The 15556-nt window shown below is 38.7% G+C and overlaps 3 protein-coding genes across 5 annotated transcripts in view; 2 read left to right on the forward strand and 1 right to left on the reverse strand.

Annotated features, from left to right (window-relative positions):
• Positions 1 to 231: 231 nt before the first annotated feature.
• LOC139937581 (transcription initiation factor IIA subunit 2-like) lies at positions 232 to 6222 on the forward strand. The gene is made up of 3 exons (XM_071932789.1): positions 232 to 365; positions 3905 to 4009; positions 5799 to 6222. Exons 1-3 carry the CDS (start codon positions 294 to 296, stop codon positions 5943 to 5945), a joined length of 324 nt encoding a protein of 107 aa, XP_071788890.1. The 5' UTR covers positions 232 to 293; the 3' UTR covers positions 5946 to 6222.
• A 1107-nt stretch (positions 6223 to 7329) lies between these two features.
• Positions 7330 to 10652, reverse strand: LOC139937579 (uncharacterized). Of its 2 annotated transcripts, none has more exons than XM_071932788.1 (3): positions 10471 to 10652; positions 8997 to 9092; positions 7330 to 8829 (listed from the first exon to the last, which is right to left on the reverse strand). In XM_071932788.1, exons 1-3 carry the CDS (start codon positions 10558 to 10560, stop codon positions 8581 to 8583), a joined length of 435 nt encoding a protein of 144 aa, XP_071788889.1. In that variant the 5' UTR covers positions 10561 to 10652; the 3' UTR covers positions 7330 to 8580. The 2 variants fall into 2 exon arrangements, with proteins under 2 accessions (XP_071788889.1, XP_071788888.1); XM_071932787.1 differs by having other exon boundaries at positions 7330 to 8832.
• A 1329-nt stretch (positions 10653 to 11981) lies between these two features.
• Positions 11982 to 15556, forward strand: part of LOC139937577 (mothers against decapentaplegic homolog 3-like) — a 41493-nt gene continuing 37918 nt past the window's right edge. For both annotated transcript variants that reach the window (XM_071932784.1, XM_071932785.1), the window contains exon 1: positions 11982 to 12378. In XM_071932784.1, coding sequence (XP_071788885.1) covers positions 12182 to 12378 — 197 coding nt within the window. In that variant the 5' untranslated portion in view covers positions 11982 to 12181. The remainder of the gene's footprint in view (positions 12379 to 15556) is intronic.

The raw sequence follows: 15556 nt of genomic DNA on the forward strand, positions 1-15556 counted from the left end.
ATTTGGGGATAATGGAAACATTCTAAGCGGCTGACCTGCCATATCATTTATAGGAAATTGACACATCATTAAGATTTACAAATACAGAGAAACTCATCGATAAAGCTCATCCAAAGTAGACCGACTGGTATGGGCCGATCATCAGAGCAAACACTTTTTTTACGGTCGTGCTATTTAGCGCCCTCTATTGATATAATTATATATATTTTTTACAGCGCATTGTTTATTGAGGGCGCTCTTTTCCTCGACTGTTTTTTATATAAACCAGTGACAAGCGCTGAAGAAGTCTCACAATGAGCTATCAGGTTTACAGAAATACTTCGCTGGGAAACAGCTTACAAGAAAGTTTAGACGAATTGATTCAGGTAAATACAACCTTTAACATCTGTAGAATAACCTGTGCGTAATTTAATGTCTATGTGTGAAATTGTTTGGCTGTAAAAGATCAGAGGACGTCTGTTTATTATATAGCGGTAATCCATCTATTGCTTGGACGAGTCGACCTAAACTTTAATAAAGAAGGGCTGGTTTGGGGGCGGGGGGGGGGGGGTGGGTAGTTGTAGGGGGACGGGACAAGTAAATCACCCACTTACATGTATGTAGTGAATGGTTGTTGTTCCGAGTATCCATAGCCACACAGCCGACCAATATATATTGTATACTATTGGCATGATTGGTAGCCATTGTTTTCAAATGTCTTGTCTGTAAGTAGACCCAGTAACTGGGGCGCTGTACTCCTTTTCAACAATTTTTGACTTTATCTGTCGTACTAGCGCCCCAGGGAATGGCACAGAATTTTAACGAATACCCAGTTTTTCGCGACACCCAGCCACAAAAAATGCCTCAAAATGACAAAAAGACCAAACAAACTAGCTCAAAAATCGCCTACTCTATTCTCGATACGTCTAGGATGTAACATCAGGCATTTAATTGTACTCACGATCATTTTTTAAACTCCAAATCGATGATTTTTAACTCCGCATCGTGGAGCGATTGACAAGTCTGCGATTTTCGGATGTGTATGGTAACGAAACATGGCGTCGCGTTGTGGGTGGATGTCCATCAACGGCTGTTTAATGCTACACTTGTTACAGGCGTTGCAGCGAATGCTATACATTGTACACGGGGATGGGTACAGGCGCTGCAGCTAGCGAGTGCCCACGTGCGTTCAATCATGGGCAACGTAACTTATACGGTGCCGGGTTGTTGGAAAAATATCAGAAAGGGGGTGAAAGGTTCTCAGAAAGGGAATATTGTCTGAAAGAGGGGATTTTTCTGGTCATCGCCCCCCCCCCCCCCAAAAAAAGGGGGAAAAATATGATAAATAAATAAAAACCGCTGTACTTCATCTAGGCCTACGATTTTTGTGCATGGTTAAATTGCTTCTTATAATGTTTAGTGCTGCCAGTGTCACTGTAGAATTTTTATTTATTTATTTATCATCTTTTTTCCCCCATTTTTTTTTTCCCTTTTGTTTTGGGGGGGGGGATGATGACCAGAAAAATCCAGACCAGCAGACTTCATCCAGAACCATCCAGCTTCATCCAGCAGACTTCAGACCAGAAAAATCCCCTCTTTCAGACAATATTCCCTTTCTGAGAACTTTTCACCCCCTTTCTGATAATTTTCCAACAACCCGGCACCGTGTAAGTTACGTTGACCATGATTGAACGCACGTGGGCACTCGCTAGCTGCAGCGCCTGTACCCATCCCCGTGTACAATGTATAGCATTCGCTGCAACGCCTGTAACAAGTGTAGCATTAAACAGCCGTTGATGGACATCCACCCACAACGCGACGCCATGTTTCGTTACCATACACATCCGAAAATCGCAGACTTGTCAATCGCTCCACGATGCGGAGTTAAAAATCATCGATTTGGAGTTTAAAAAATGATCGTGAGTACAATTAAATGCCTGATGTTACATCCTAGACGTATCGAGAATAGAGTAGGCGATTTTTGAGCTAGTTTGTTTGGTCTTTTTGTCATTTTGAGGCATTTTTTGTGGCTGGGTGTCGCGAAAAACTGGGTATTCGTTAAAATTCTGTGCCATTCCCTGGGGCGCTAGTACGACAGATAAAGTCAAAAATTGTTGAAAAGGAGTACAGCGCCCCAGTTACTGGGTCTAGTCTGTAAGTGTAATGTAAAATAGGTAGTGTAGCTATAGGCCCTACTACTTTTGTAGACTGGAGAGTGTAGTTCAGTTGTACTTGTATAATTTGTAGTTGTAGTTGTACTTTTGTAGACAGTAGTTAGGGAGATTCACTAAATTTTAAACAACATCTGGGATAACTTTCCGTATGGCTTTTTCACGCATTTTTACAAAAAGGGATATCTCATTGAGGTAAATTAGGTATTATTTCATATTGAATGAAAAAGTGGTGGCGCCATACGGAAACTTTTCCCAACATCTGATTAGATTATTTTTGACATAGCTGGATCGGGTTGAGTCATGCAAACCAAAGTTACGGCAAGTCAAAGTTAAAAAATTTTTTTCATTAACAAAAAGTGTGATTTTTGTTGTACTGTAATTATGTAGCATACATGCATGTGAATTTATTACATATTTTAATTTTTTTTTAATTAAATTTGTTTTATTGATTTTTTTTAATTAATTGTTGTAATAATTATATTTGTTTGTTAGAATCTTGAATAAATTGTACATAACTAAGTCAAATATTGTATTTTGTGTTGGCCAATCACTATATCAGCGGCACGCATAGCGTGACCCCGGCCTGTAAAAGTTTGGGAAATCCCCGCCGTATCGCTGTCTTGAAAGGGCGATCGCAACAGACCGCGATGACCAATTATTTAAAAAACAAAAATCATTTGTAACTTTAATTCCACTATTTTGAGTTGTCATTCAGGCAACAACTTTTATATAAAATATTCTAATTTTTCGCTTTTCCTTAAAGTTTAAGTACAAATGTGCACATACCAGTCTTTCTTCTCCACCAACACTTCGAAAAATTTTGTATAATTTCTCTGCGATGGGCATAAAAGGTTTCAGAAAAAGGCCATATTGAAAGTAGATCCAGTCATTTTCATGAATGAACCTTTTAACATAAAATAAAATCCAATATCCTTGCTCATGTCTTACACCAGACTGAGCGCTACACACCGCGCGATCAACTCGACCTTGCTGCAAAAACCATAGCCAAAATGAGTGATGCGGCGTAAGCTTGGGCGATATCACGATATTATCGAATATCGCGATACTAACTTGGAAACGATTTCGATATCGGATCGATTTGTTCTTAATCGAAATATTGATTTATCGCGATATCAATTAAATATCGCAATATCGGGATGTATTTTCTAGGTGAGACATCTTGCACCCCATAGGTTTGGAGTAAAACCAGAAGAATAGATCATTAGAACACCTCTCTTATGCTGTGACTGTCTCTTCTACAACTTTCACTGGGAGTTTGAGAACTGATGTCAAATTTAATTAATCGCGATTATATCGAATATTGCGATATATTGTCCGCGATATATCGTGAATAAAATAAATCGAAATCGCCCAAGCTTAATGCGGCGCAGTGACCCTCCCTACAGTAGTGTAGTGTTAATTTATGTTTTGCTTTTTTTTTTCATTTCAATATATTATAATTATAAAAAGTAAATACTAGGCCTATTAATAGCAGTATTATTGTATTTAAGTTATAAATTTCAGTATTGGTATGTACTATTTTTTGAAGACATTTCTAGTCAAATTTATTTTCAGTCACCATTGCTGCCCAATTATCGCTGAGTGGTTTTTGAAAATGATACCTGGGCAAAGTGCTAAGTTTGAAACTCGGGTCTAGTGCGTAGTAGGTATTTCTAGCTCTACCTTGGTATCCCTGCTTTCCCAAAAGTTTGACTAACATAGCGCTTTTCTTGACTTTTTGTTTCAAACAGACCCAGCAGATCTCACCTCATCTTGCCCTAAACGTTCTGCTCAAGTTTGATCGTTCTATAAACGATGCGTTGTCAAATAGACTACGGAATAAAGTGAATTTCAAGGTAAAGTCTTGACAATTTATTGGCTCCCCTAAACGGACCTCTCTAAAGATTGGTTCAATGTGAGCTACAGAGGGCAGCATTTGTTTCACAAGTTTATAGCCAGTAGTTTAACACCAAGTTCAATTGTTAAACGCAATCTTTCAAGGTGTGCATTAAAATTTCTCCGCGTGTTGTTTTTGATGAAGCAAACTTTGTACCATAAATTAAAAATTTACATTTTTGTACAACTTAGGCGCAATCTTCATGTTTCAACCATAATTTTGACCACCAACGTGAAAAACAAGCTGTAGCAATATGTTTTACCTCCATAGCTTAGAAGGGTTATTGAAGGGTAAGAATTGTTGAACTGCTGACTTTCTGTCAGAAGAATATTTTTGTCCTAAACTTGAGTAAAGACAAGTGTTAACATGGTTGCATATAATATGAACTGTGAGTGCATAATTTCTTGTTATAAAGCGCCACCTTCATGCAAAGTGCTGATCAATGGTGTGCAATTAAGTTAAGGCCAAATAAACAATAATACTCAGTTGATCATCCCCTCCAACATCCTTTTTTGAGGCGGCATCCTTTTTCTAAACTATTTTTTATTTAACTTGTTTTTCTTCAAAAAGACACATTTAAAATGCTTGGCAGCCACCTTTGAAAAAAAAAAATGGCCCTCATCCTCCTCTTCTTTGTAACACCCAGACGATCAACTGGTACTATATTTACTTGGCCTAAACTGTGTTGGTGGTCTGCTGCCACCAATGGGAAATCCATGTAAACCCACCAGTGGGAAATCCCTGTAAACCATGTAGCTCTTGTCTCCATCTGATCATGCCTCAATTGTCTATAACAAATATATCGCACAATTTTAATTTGCCTGCTCAAGCTTGAACTTAAAAACTGTGCATGCAATTTAAACTAAACCATATAATAATAAAGAACATAAACAAAAAGCTTAAAGGTAGTGGACACTATTGGTAATTGTTAAAGACTAGCCTTCACAGTTGGTGTATCTCAAAATATGCATAAAATAACAAACCTGTGAAAATTTGAGCTCAATCGGTCATCCAACTTGCGAGATAATAATGAAAGAAAAAAACACCCTTGTCACACGAAGTTGTGTGCGTTTAGATGGTTGATTTTAGACCTCAAATTCTAATCTGAGGTCTCGAAATCGAATTCATGGAAAATTACTTCTTTCTCGAAATCTATGGCACTTTAGAGGGAGCCGTTTCTCACAATGTTTTGTACCATCAACCTCTCCCCATTACTCGTCACCAAGTAAGGTTTTATGCTAATAATTATTTTGAGTAATTACCAATAGTGTCCACTGCCTTTAAATAGAGTAAGGCTTAAAGACACTGGACACTATTGGTAACTTTCAAAGACTAGTCTTCACAGTTGGTGTATCTCAACATGCTTAAAATAAAAAACCTGTGAAAATTTGAGCTCAATTGGTCGTTGAAGTTGCGAGATATTAACGAAAGAAAAAAACACCCTTGTCGCACCATGGTCACACGAAGTTGTGTGCTTTCAGATGCTTGATTTTGAGACCTCAAATTCTAAACCTGAGGTTTTGAAATCAAGCTCGTGGAAAATTACTTCTTTCTCGAAAACTACGTGTACGTCACTTCAGAGTTTCTTCTCACAATGTTTTTTACTATCAACCTCTCCCCATTACTCGTAATCAAGAAAAGTCATTTAATAATTTTGAGTAATTACATGACCCAATAGTCTCCACTGCCTTTAATGGATCACAGAATAAGTTAAATTTTGTTTTTGGCCTTCTTCCTTAAACAAACAGGGACGCCTGAACACCTACCGTTTCTGTGACAATGTTTGGACGTTTGTACTCAACGATGTGGACTTCAAAAATGGTGATTCGATCGCCGTCGACAAAATCAAGATTGTTGCCGTAGACGGAAAGAATTCCAATCTGCCAGCGGATTAACACTGTCCTTGATTAACATCATCCGATAACACCTTTATTAAGAAAACACTTGATAACTTTACTGGGTGGGGCAGCCGGAAAACCAGGGATGGATTTGGGGGAAGCTAGAGGGGAACAGAGATTTGTAGATGGACCGTTTTGCACTTGGAGACCTACCTGTCTTTACAGTTATTAGTTTTGATTTGGGGTTGAACAAAGAAAAATTGACTTGGAGCGACTGCACTGTTAATACATGTATTCCTCCGTTTAAATAAAAAAATTGCTGATTTTATTTCATTTTGGTTTTCTCAACACCCTACTAAATTTGGCCAATTTTTTTAAAGATTTGTTTTGGTTTCATAAAAGAAGTAAGGAAAAACAACATTTTACCATAAGTTGTGTTTCCTTTTATATTGAGGTGCACACCATGTGAATATAGGAAAATTGAAACTCAGGACATGAGTCACATTTCATAAAGCTGTTAAGCAGAAAATTCTGCATAGCAATTTTCTCTGCTAAGCAAGAAATGAGTGGGGTACCAGTCACGGCAATGGTAATTGTAATGTATTTTGCCTGGTAACCTATTTTTGCCGAGTAAGAGTTTTTTGTGCTTAGCAAGTTTTTGTGCTCGCATTTATGAAATTGGGCCCTGTTACTCAAGTCAGTTATATTTTGAGGTTGTTTGCTGTTGATATGGGCATTGTATATCCAGTCATGGCTACTATGGTCTGTAGAGTTGGTGATAAACCACTTCACGTCAGAAGAACCGTTTTCCCGCCATTTTTAGAACAAGTTCTGATTTTCTTCAATTTTTTAGCCATCAGCTGAACAGTTGTGTCCATTGGGACTTTTCAGGCATTCACCTACTGTACAAAGCGGAACAACAGAGTCTGGAATACATGCCTTGTAAAATCCCTTTCCGAGGATTATTCCTGATTCTAGACCGTTGTCCTGCCTGTTGTTGTACCAATGTGGTAGCAGTTGTGTGTCATATATAATATTCCACTCAATGGGTGAGTGCCTACTTAATTTTCTTCCCTTGAAAATTCTCTTTCTCATAATCTCAACAAATTTCTGAAATATACCACTGCATGGTTTGGCGTAGACATATTTTAAGAATTCTGACGTGAAGTGGTTAAGCATGCTATTAAGTGAATACTACTGAGGTATTTATTGATTTTGTAAACAGAATTCAAAGACATTAACTTTTAAAAAGGCATTTTATTATCATGAATATTTAAAAGAGTAGTTTGTAGCAATAGTTTTATTTTAGACTCTGAATAAAGTAGTCTTCAACTCAAAAATTCTGATCGGGATTTATGTTACAGTGTTTTATTTACACGTTCAAATAGAAATCTTGGATTACGAGGTTCCTTTTGTTCAAATTCAAAATAAATGTAGATCTTACTTATTTTCAGGGGTGCGAGTCATTAATAACGAAAAGTCTGAAGCTTGGATACTAGGTACATGTATGTTGAAATGATGCCATTCTACTGTTTGGTAACCCCTGGGGTTATAGATTTCAAGGAGCTTTGGGGAACAGTATCCAAAGCACTAGAAAAGCAGACCAATGAGCAGGATTTCTTTGAGGAAAAAAAATTGTCTGATTTTCTTCACCAGGCCGACATAAAGTCTGAATTCAGCCAAACGTCTGAAGAATCTCATCTCTGTACTATAGCTACAACGATGTAGGAGCTTCGTTAGACTAGCAACCATGTCCAATGCTCAATTCCCCTTTATACCATTTCTTGGACTCAGGTTCTGTAACTAACAGAATGTGGGTTTGAATCCTGGCAAGGTCAGTTGCGAGCAAGGCACTCTACTATAATTGCTTCTCTCCACCCAGGAGTACAAATGGGTACAGGCGAGAGCTGGGGAATAGCCTGGGATGGACTGGTACTTTTCCTGGGAGAATAAAGATATTCCCATTCTCAGTCAATAAACGCCAAGGGAATAGATATAAACATATTGGCCCAGGACAGATTTTTACTTTTGTTTCTTTTGGTTGGTAAAACAGTTTGTAACAGCTAATTCCATTTTCTCAATATCCAAACGTTTAGTCAAAAATCAAGAATGTTTACATCATTTTCCCCCCAAAAGCCATCATTGTTGTAGTTTTCTCTTTCTTGTATCTGCTGCAATTTATACCATAGGTCCTTCTGTTTCATTTAGCCTTTCTAGAAAGGCTCTGCCTTAGTCCAAACTTTAGGCCATTTACTATATTATGTTTGCATTTCATACCATGGATGGTAAGGCAGTTCACAGTTTGAGTCAAAATTAAGAATGTTCTCCAAACCCCGTCGTCATAGTGTTCTCTTTCCTGCATCTGCTGGCATGAGTTTTATCAGCTCCATTTATACCAAAGATCCTTTTGGTCCATTTAGCCTTTCGAGAAAGACTCTCCTTGGGTTGAAACCAGTGTTGCAGCTAGACCAATTTTAGTGGCGGGCGGTTCAACAAAATGATTCATGTAAATGGGGCCATCATTGCTGAAATGCAATCTTGGAGAAATCTGTCTCAGGCAACACAGTGTATTTTCTCAGAGAGCTGGGCAAAAATTGTTAGTCCTGGGCAGGCCCGCCCGGCATCGCCCACCGTGGCTACAACACTGGTTGAAACGTCAGGACATTATGCCGAAGGTCGGTTGGTGAAGTTCTCAAAAGTCATCGTCGTAGTGATGGCCTTTTTGCATCTGCTGCATCAGTGTCATCAGCTCTGTGTTGATCCCATCCTCCTCCATGTCGCAATCTCCACTCTCCTCCTCCGACTCTTCTTCTTCTTCATCTTCTTCTTCCTCCTCAGCATGAACCGGCTCCTTCATAAGATGTTGTTGTTGGGACGATGACTGCGATTGGAGGTCCTCTAGTGGTACTTTGTTCACTGAGTCGTCATCCACTAGTGCTGTCTGCTGTAATTGGTCAAAAGCCAGTTATTCTTGGTTATTCAATAATATAACATAGTACAGGCCAGTCCTACTGCACATAGGAGGGGAAGAAATGTTGCCAATAATGCAGAGTTTCAATCTTTGATCTAGTTTCATTTAATAGTATAAATGATATATTTATTTCTTACCTCTAAAATAGCTTTATGACTTTGCAAAAAAGATGACTGATCCTGGAAACCTTGAGACGAATCTCTCATCAGACTCTTCAAATAAAGCTCTTCATGCTGGAAATAATTTATAAGTATAGTATGTAATTTCATCTTTGAAAGGGCACGGGACATTTTAATTATGCAAAGGGCACCTCCAATGGAAAATCTGCGGGAAACTTTTGAAGGGGCACAAGGCCAAGACATGGGGCAACAGTGACGACCATGGCCTCTGTGTAATTACTAGGCCTGAGAAATACCTCATCATTGATTAGACCCCGTCATTTGTACAACCAATATTGATAATGTAAAATTAAAAGTACAGTTAAGAGTACAGTACAGTCCTAGACCTGACAAAGTGGAGGAGTCCAACCTGGGCGTACAGTCCCAGTTACTGGGTCTAATCATTATCAGCACTGAACATGCGCAGCACTCGACTGTAAGTAAGATTTTTGCTTTGGGGAATTCCAAATCAAATAAATTCAAATTGAACCAAACAATTTATGAATTTCAGAAATCAGACATAATTTCCCTAAAACATGACAAACCAGAAAAAGGTACATTAATTTATTATTAAAACTTACTATTTGTTACTTAACATTTAAAGGTACACGTTGCCTTGGATCGGACGAGTTGGTCAAAACAAAAGCGTTTGTAACCGTTTTCTATAAAATGCATATGGTTGGAAAGATGTTTTAAAAGTAGAATACAATGATCCACACAAGTTTGCCTCGAAATTGCGTGGTTTTCCTTCTACTGTGCGAACTAACATGGTCGGCCATTTATGGGAGTCAAAATTTTGACCCCCATAAATGGCCGACGTGTTAGTCGACAAGGTAAAAGGAAAACCACGCAATTTCGAGGCATGTTTGTGTGGATCATTGTATTCTACTTTTACAACATCTTTCTACCCATATGCATTTTATAAAAAACGGTTACAAACGCTTTTCAAAGACCAACTCGACCGATCCAAGGCAACGTGTTCCTTTAATAACAATGAACAAACATCATTCACTAAAAAAACAACTAGGGCCTAACTTTTAAGACGTTTTAAATAATAAATGCCCATTTTGCAATATTATTAATTATGGGAATCTGTAGTTAGTAATGAGCAAGTACACAAACTTGGGTATTTTTTTATTTTTAATTTTAAAGAAGTGCCTGCTCCCCCTTCGCCGCCCCCTTCCCCGCCCTCCCCGGACATGACTTCTGTCGCCTCTCTGTCTGTGCTGTAGCTGTGTGTGCTTTTTTGCTGGTGTTATAAAAACTATAATGTTATTGTGTGGTGGGGGCGGTTAGCTGTCACTGTTTCAGTGTCAGCTATCAGCTCAGCATGCTCAGTCATCAGTGACGCTGACAGTGACCACTGGTGACGACAGCGAGTGTCACTGTCACTGCTGTGTCAGTGGACAGTGAGTCAGTGTCAAGTAAAAGAAGAAAAAAAGTTGAATCTCACCTTTAATCGAGTAGCTTGCTCGGTGATCATGTTTTTTATATCTTTCAAAGCTTTCTCTTCTTCTTTCAGATATTTCAGTTTTGCTAACATGACTAGCTAAAGTAAGTTTAACACGAATTTTGATTCGTGTATTTTTGGCACACCGACCGGATTACTCGTTCATGGGCGCAGCCATCTTTTAATTCAACTGGTGCTTGGCGGATGTACCAGAAACAAGGGAGTAGAAAGAGTACCAGCCACGAAGGAAGAAACTACTTCAAACTATGTCGCCCTCTAGTGAAATAGTGATTATTTTCCTGGCATGTTTTATTATACGGTCGCGTTTTATTATAAAGTTCTCTGCACTACAAAGTTGCCACTGTCGCAGTGCTTTTGAATAGAAATTTTTTTATTTCTCTAATTCAACTCATTTAGTAAATCCTTAAAAAAAAAAACAAGGGGCAAAAATTACCTATATAATTTTGAGGATGGCAAATCTAAACAGCAGAAAAATTGCGTCCGGACGGATGCGCTTAGTTGTACGGACGCATCTGTAAAATGAAGGGTGCGTTCGTTTAGCTTCCCCCCGGGGTCGACCCCGGTGTGTGGCGTTTTTTTTTTCCAGGACGAACGTAGGCAGATAATTACCCACGTTCGCCCTAGGAAAAAACCCCACCACACACCGGGGTCGACCCATGGAAGCTAAACGAACGCACCCGTTGAGGGAAGGGGGGCTACGCATTTTGGGCAGCGGCAACAATCAGGCCGTGTCCGAAACGACGACTTCGGCTACAGCTACGTCTTGATCAGCGCGATCTAGCCGTAGCTGTAGCCGAAGTTGCCGTTTCGGACACGGCCTAATATTGGATCAGAATGGATATATCTCTAACAATCTAAGTTTCTTTATTGAAAGCTTGGTGGAAAAGCGAATTTGCTTCATATTGCTGGTTTCCTCAAATTAATTGTTTGGAGGATGAAAAGAAAAAAAACACATTGCAGATAACTGGTTTTCAATTACCAATAATGTAATTGTGTTTTTTAAACAGAGTTGGTGGATAACAATAACATAATTTTTTTAACATCAATTTTTTTACATCAATGTTTTTCTACAACCCATGACATAAACAACACCATTATTTCTGAATCTGATACACACACATGAGATGTACATGATGTCTATGCACAATCCCCGATCGAATGTGTATGTACATCGTTATCGCGCAAAGTGCACTCTTTGAGGTCATTATTTCCGGTTTCTTGCAAAAAACCGAGGCACTCAGTCGAACTGGCGGAAGGATTGTTGTTGACAATTCCCACATTTACCAAGTAGCTTATTTTAAGTTTATGATTGGCACTACTAAAGAAAGACCTCTCAAGTAACATACTAGTCTTTTCAAGACATGATCAACGAGAATATAAATTAAAAGACGTCAACAAAACGATTTTAACTGGGGAACTATTTTATGCCGCCATATTTTCGCGTATGTGTAAAACAAAATAACTAGTGTGTGAGTAGGTCGACCTCAATTTTGCTCCATACCCCCATCATAATGGCTGAATGGTCGTTGCTGGAGATGAAGTAATGCTTTTGCGCACCGACATCAGGTGTCAAAAAAGACTTCCTTACGAATTTCCTCAGAATCCTGAAGTCTTTACACCACCTAAGGGTACCTAAGGCTGCAGGCAGAGGGGCTGATACTCACCTGGTTTGTCCGAACTTCGGCCGTGAAAAATGAGCAATCTCCTGACGTTCACGCCGCCGATCGTGAAACGATTGCTCGGGTGGAAGAAGGACGATACAGAAGACCGATGGTCGGAGAAAGCTGTGAAGAGCCTCGTGAAGAAACTGAAGAAAACGGGAGGGTTAGACGAACTAGAAAAGGCTATCTCATCTCAAGACATCCACACGAAATGTGTCACAATTCCTCGGTAGGTATACAACGAGCGATATTGATTGAATTTGATTGATGCTTGACTGAGTCTTTGACTCGGCGTACAAAAACAAAACAAACAAAATCTACTGCCATGACTGCTGCGTGCCTGGCTGTGGATGCAGATAATTCCAGTTCCGTTATTTGTAATACAGTAATGTATGGGTGTATTGGTTTTACAATTTGAAGTCACTAATTTAGGGTTTTAGAGGCAGTCGACAGGGCAGTACAGAGTAACCACTCATTCATATTATTCGGGTGGACAAGTGGGGGCTTTACCAGTTCACTATATTAATTATTGTGTATTGTGGTTTCATCTCATTCTCATTTGGAATGGAAAATTGAGGTTCCAAAAAGAGAGGGCGAAAGGGTTCCGTAGTTTGAAGGGGGGACGGGTGTTATGCCACTTACTACCCGTGATTACCCAAGAAAGCAACCCTTTGCAACCTCTCACAATCCACAGAAACTTTGGGGGACCAACAAATACACAGCCGATTTCATGAAACGCTAGGATTAATCTTATCTCGAGTTAGGACGAGTACTCCCTCCTAACTTAGGAGGGGTTAAAACCAATGCGTCCTACGTCTTTGGATACGGAACTGAACTCGTCCTAAGTAGGCAGTTTCATCAAGTTGATTTCACGTGTACCAACACACACGCACACACACAGCCCCGAAAAAAAAGAACGAAATGTATTAAATCATAACTCACATTTTGTACAACTCACAACTATAAGACTTGACAGCAGGCAGGAGCATTCTCTCCTCGTGCTTACATTTCAAAATAATTTGAAATCGGATGAATAGTTTCGGAGATATTGTAAACAATGGAGAGCAACGACAGAAACCGGATGCTTGGCCTCGCGTGCAGCGCCCATTCGTTTGTGCATGACGTCACCTTTGAACCCTATGGACAACGGATTTCGGAAATCTTCGGAAAGCGCCGAAGAAGCCTGAAGACGTTTTTTTGCGATGAGGGAGCATATGTTTACACAAAATGAGATAACGATTACATCATCGTGTAGCCGATAAAATTCCGCACATGGTACATCTAGTCGCATAGCTTTTACCATGAAAACCTATTTTTGTTGACGTTTCAGTTTTTTTAATCAAGATTTCTTTCAGAGATAATTATCAAAATTGAATGCGACTTTGTCAGTGCTAATTCCAATACTTTTAAGATTAACTTGTGAAAATTTGGTGTAATTTGATTATGTACTCTTCTACCTCCAAGAGGTTTTGTTCAACCATTTCTTGCAAAGTTGTCCTAAATACGCATGAATGTACATCTTCGTGTTTCCATTATGTGCCACCACAAGAGGGCGTGTGTTACAATAAGTTTGATAGGCCGTTGCTCTAATTATGTTTCGTCTTGGTTGGGGGAAAGCTGCCCGATCTTGTTTTTGGTAATTTCCACGTTCTGAATTGATAATAACAGACTGCTCTTCTCGAGTCAAAAGAAACTAGTATTTTTATTATCTATTTTTTAAGGCCTACTAATTGAAACGAAAGTAGAACAAAAAATGGTTGTATTTATTGTAGCCACTAGTTTTTAGAATGTGTCTTTGTAAATATAACAACAATAATTGATGTGTACCAATGCCTTCATCCTCAATTTTTTCAAAGATTGTTCTAAATGTTTACTGTATTAATACTACAATTATTACTACAAGGATCAACTGATCTTAAATTAAAGAAAACATTCCAGTCATAAACTCTTCAATTTTATTCCATTCTGGTTAATTTAATAATGCTATTTTTTGACATAATTAATAAAGAATATTTACACAAACACCTGCAAAACTTAACACATATTTAATTTTTATAGTTAACAATTTCCCCCACGATGCTGCTCCTTAGTTTGATTCACAAAATATCACTGATTGCCGTTCATAAAAATCATACTAGCGCCACGCAGCACAGTCTGCAAACCTCCCCATTGGTAGAGGGCGCTCGTCATATAGTGCGCCCTCTATTGCCATAGGCTGTGCATTAAACTTGGCCGTAGCCGATATGAAGAAAAAAATAACAATTGAACTTGAACACAGGTACGTTTTTTGCACGATCCACGCTCATTAAAAACGGTATCTCTGCAACCAAACATCCGATTTCAAAATTTTAAATTGATTTTTACTCCTTAGAATACATCTTAACAGACCACATCTTGTCAGAGAAAAAATCACCTGCATTAAATTTCACTGAAACTGCCTATCCTAAGCCCTAACCATGCTAACTGATTAATCCTAAGTTAGGATTAGGAAGAGATTGGTGAAATCTACAGCTGGGCTGAGAGTCAAGAGGGTTTTACGATAATTGCATCTACTTTTTTCAGTCCCTAAAAAGTACAAATAATGGATGTATTTTGTAGAACTGTGCATCACTTCATGGCCTGGGCCAAATTTCATAGTGCTGCTTAGCGGCTGCTTTTGTGCTTACTGTGCGATTTCCATTTCATAGCGCTGCTAACCGTAAGCACATGAAAAGGCATGCTAACCTTAAGTGCTTACTACATGAAAATATAATAGATGTTAAATTTGCATCGGGGATAAAGAATATTAATTTTTGTTTTTACCCCTACACCGATGTGTGTTAGCACTGTATACTCAGTACTTTCCCGAGTCCTGTGAAAAAATATCACAGGCCAAAAAAAAAAAATTAATACATGAAAATAAATGACGTCTCAATGCAAATCCATGGTGAACACATATGGCCACCTCTTTTTTCTGCTACTTCTTTGCACCTTAGCAATTTTTCTGCTACAGTAAGTTCAAAATTTGCTTGTAAAGCAGCACTATGAAATTGGGCTCTGGACATTCAGGGCTCAGGCATCCACAGCTATGCCTGAATGTATTTTGTAAACCACAACCTGCCAAACTGTCAACCTCTGCTAACCGCATTGCACTGGTATTTGAGGTTAAACTCACTTACGTTTTATTCATAGGCAACAAAACAATGCATGATGTTCAGACTACTGTATGTTTGTTCACTCATGTCAAAGACAACCCTTGGGTCATAATGAGTGAAAAAATTGTATGTTTCTGGCATCTTCCATTTTGTTACGAGTGGTACTGGACCTTACGGTTTAATACTTGTTGTAATTGTATTTGGCAACACTAACAATAGCAAAAATTGAATGCTTTTTTAAATGAATAACAACGATGATGTTCATTTGACTAC

The sequence above is a fragment of the Asterias amurensis genome, chromosome 5 (genome assembly GCF_032118995.1).
Source record: "Asterias amurensis chromosome 5, ASM3211899v1".
NCBI classification, from domain to species: Eukaryota; Metazoa; Echinodermata; class Asteroidea; order Forcipulatida; family Asteriidae; genus Asterias; species Asterias amurensis.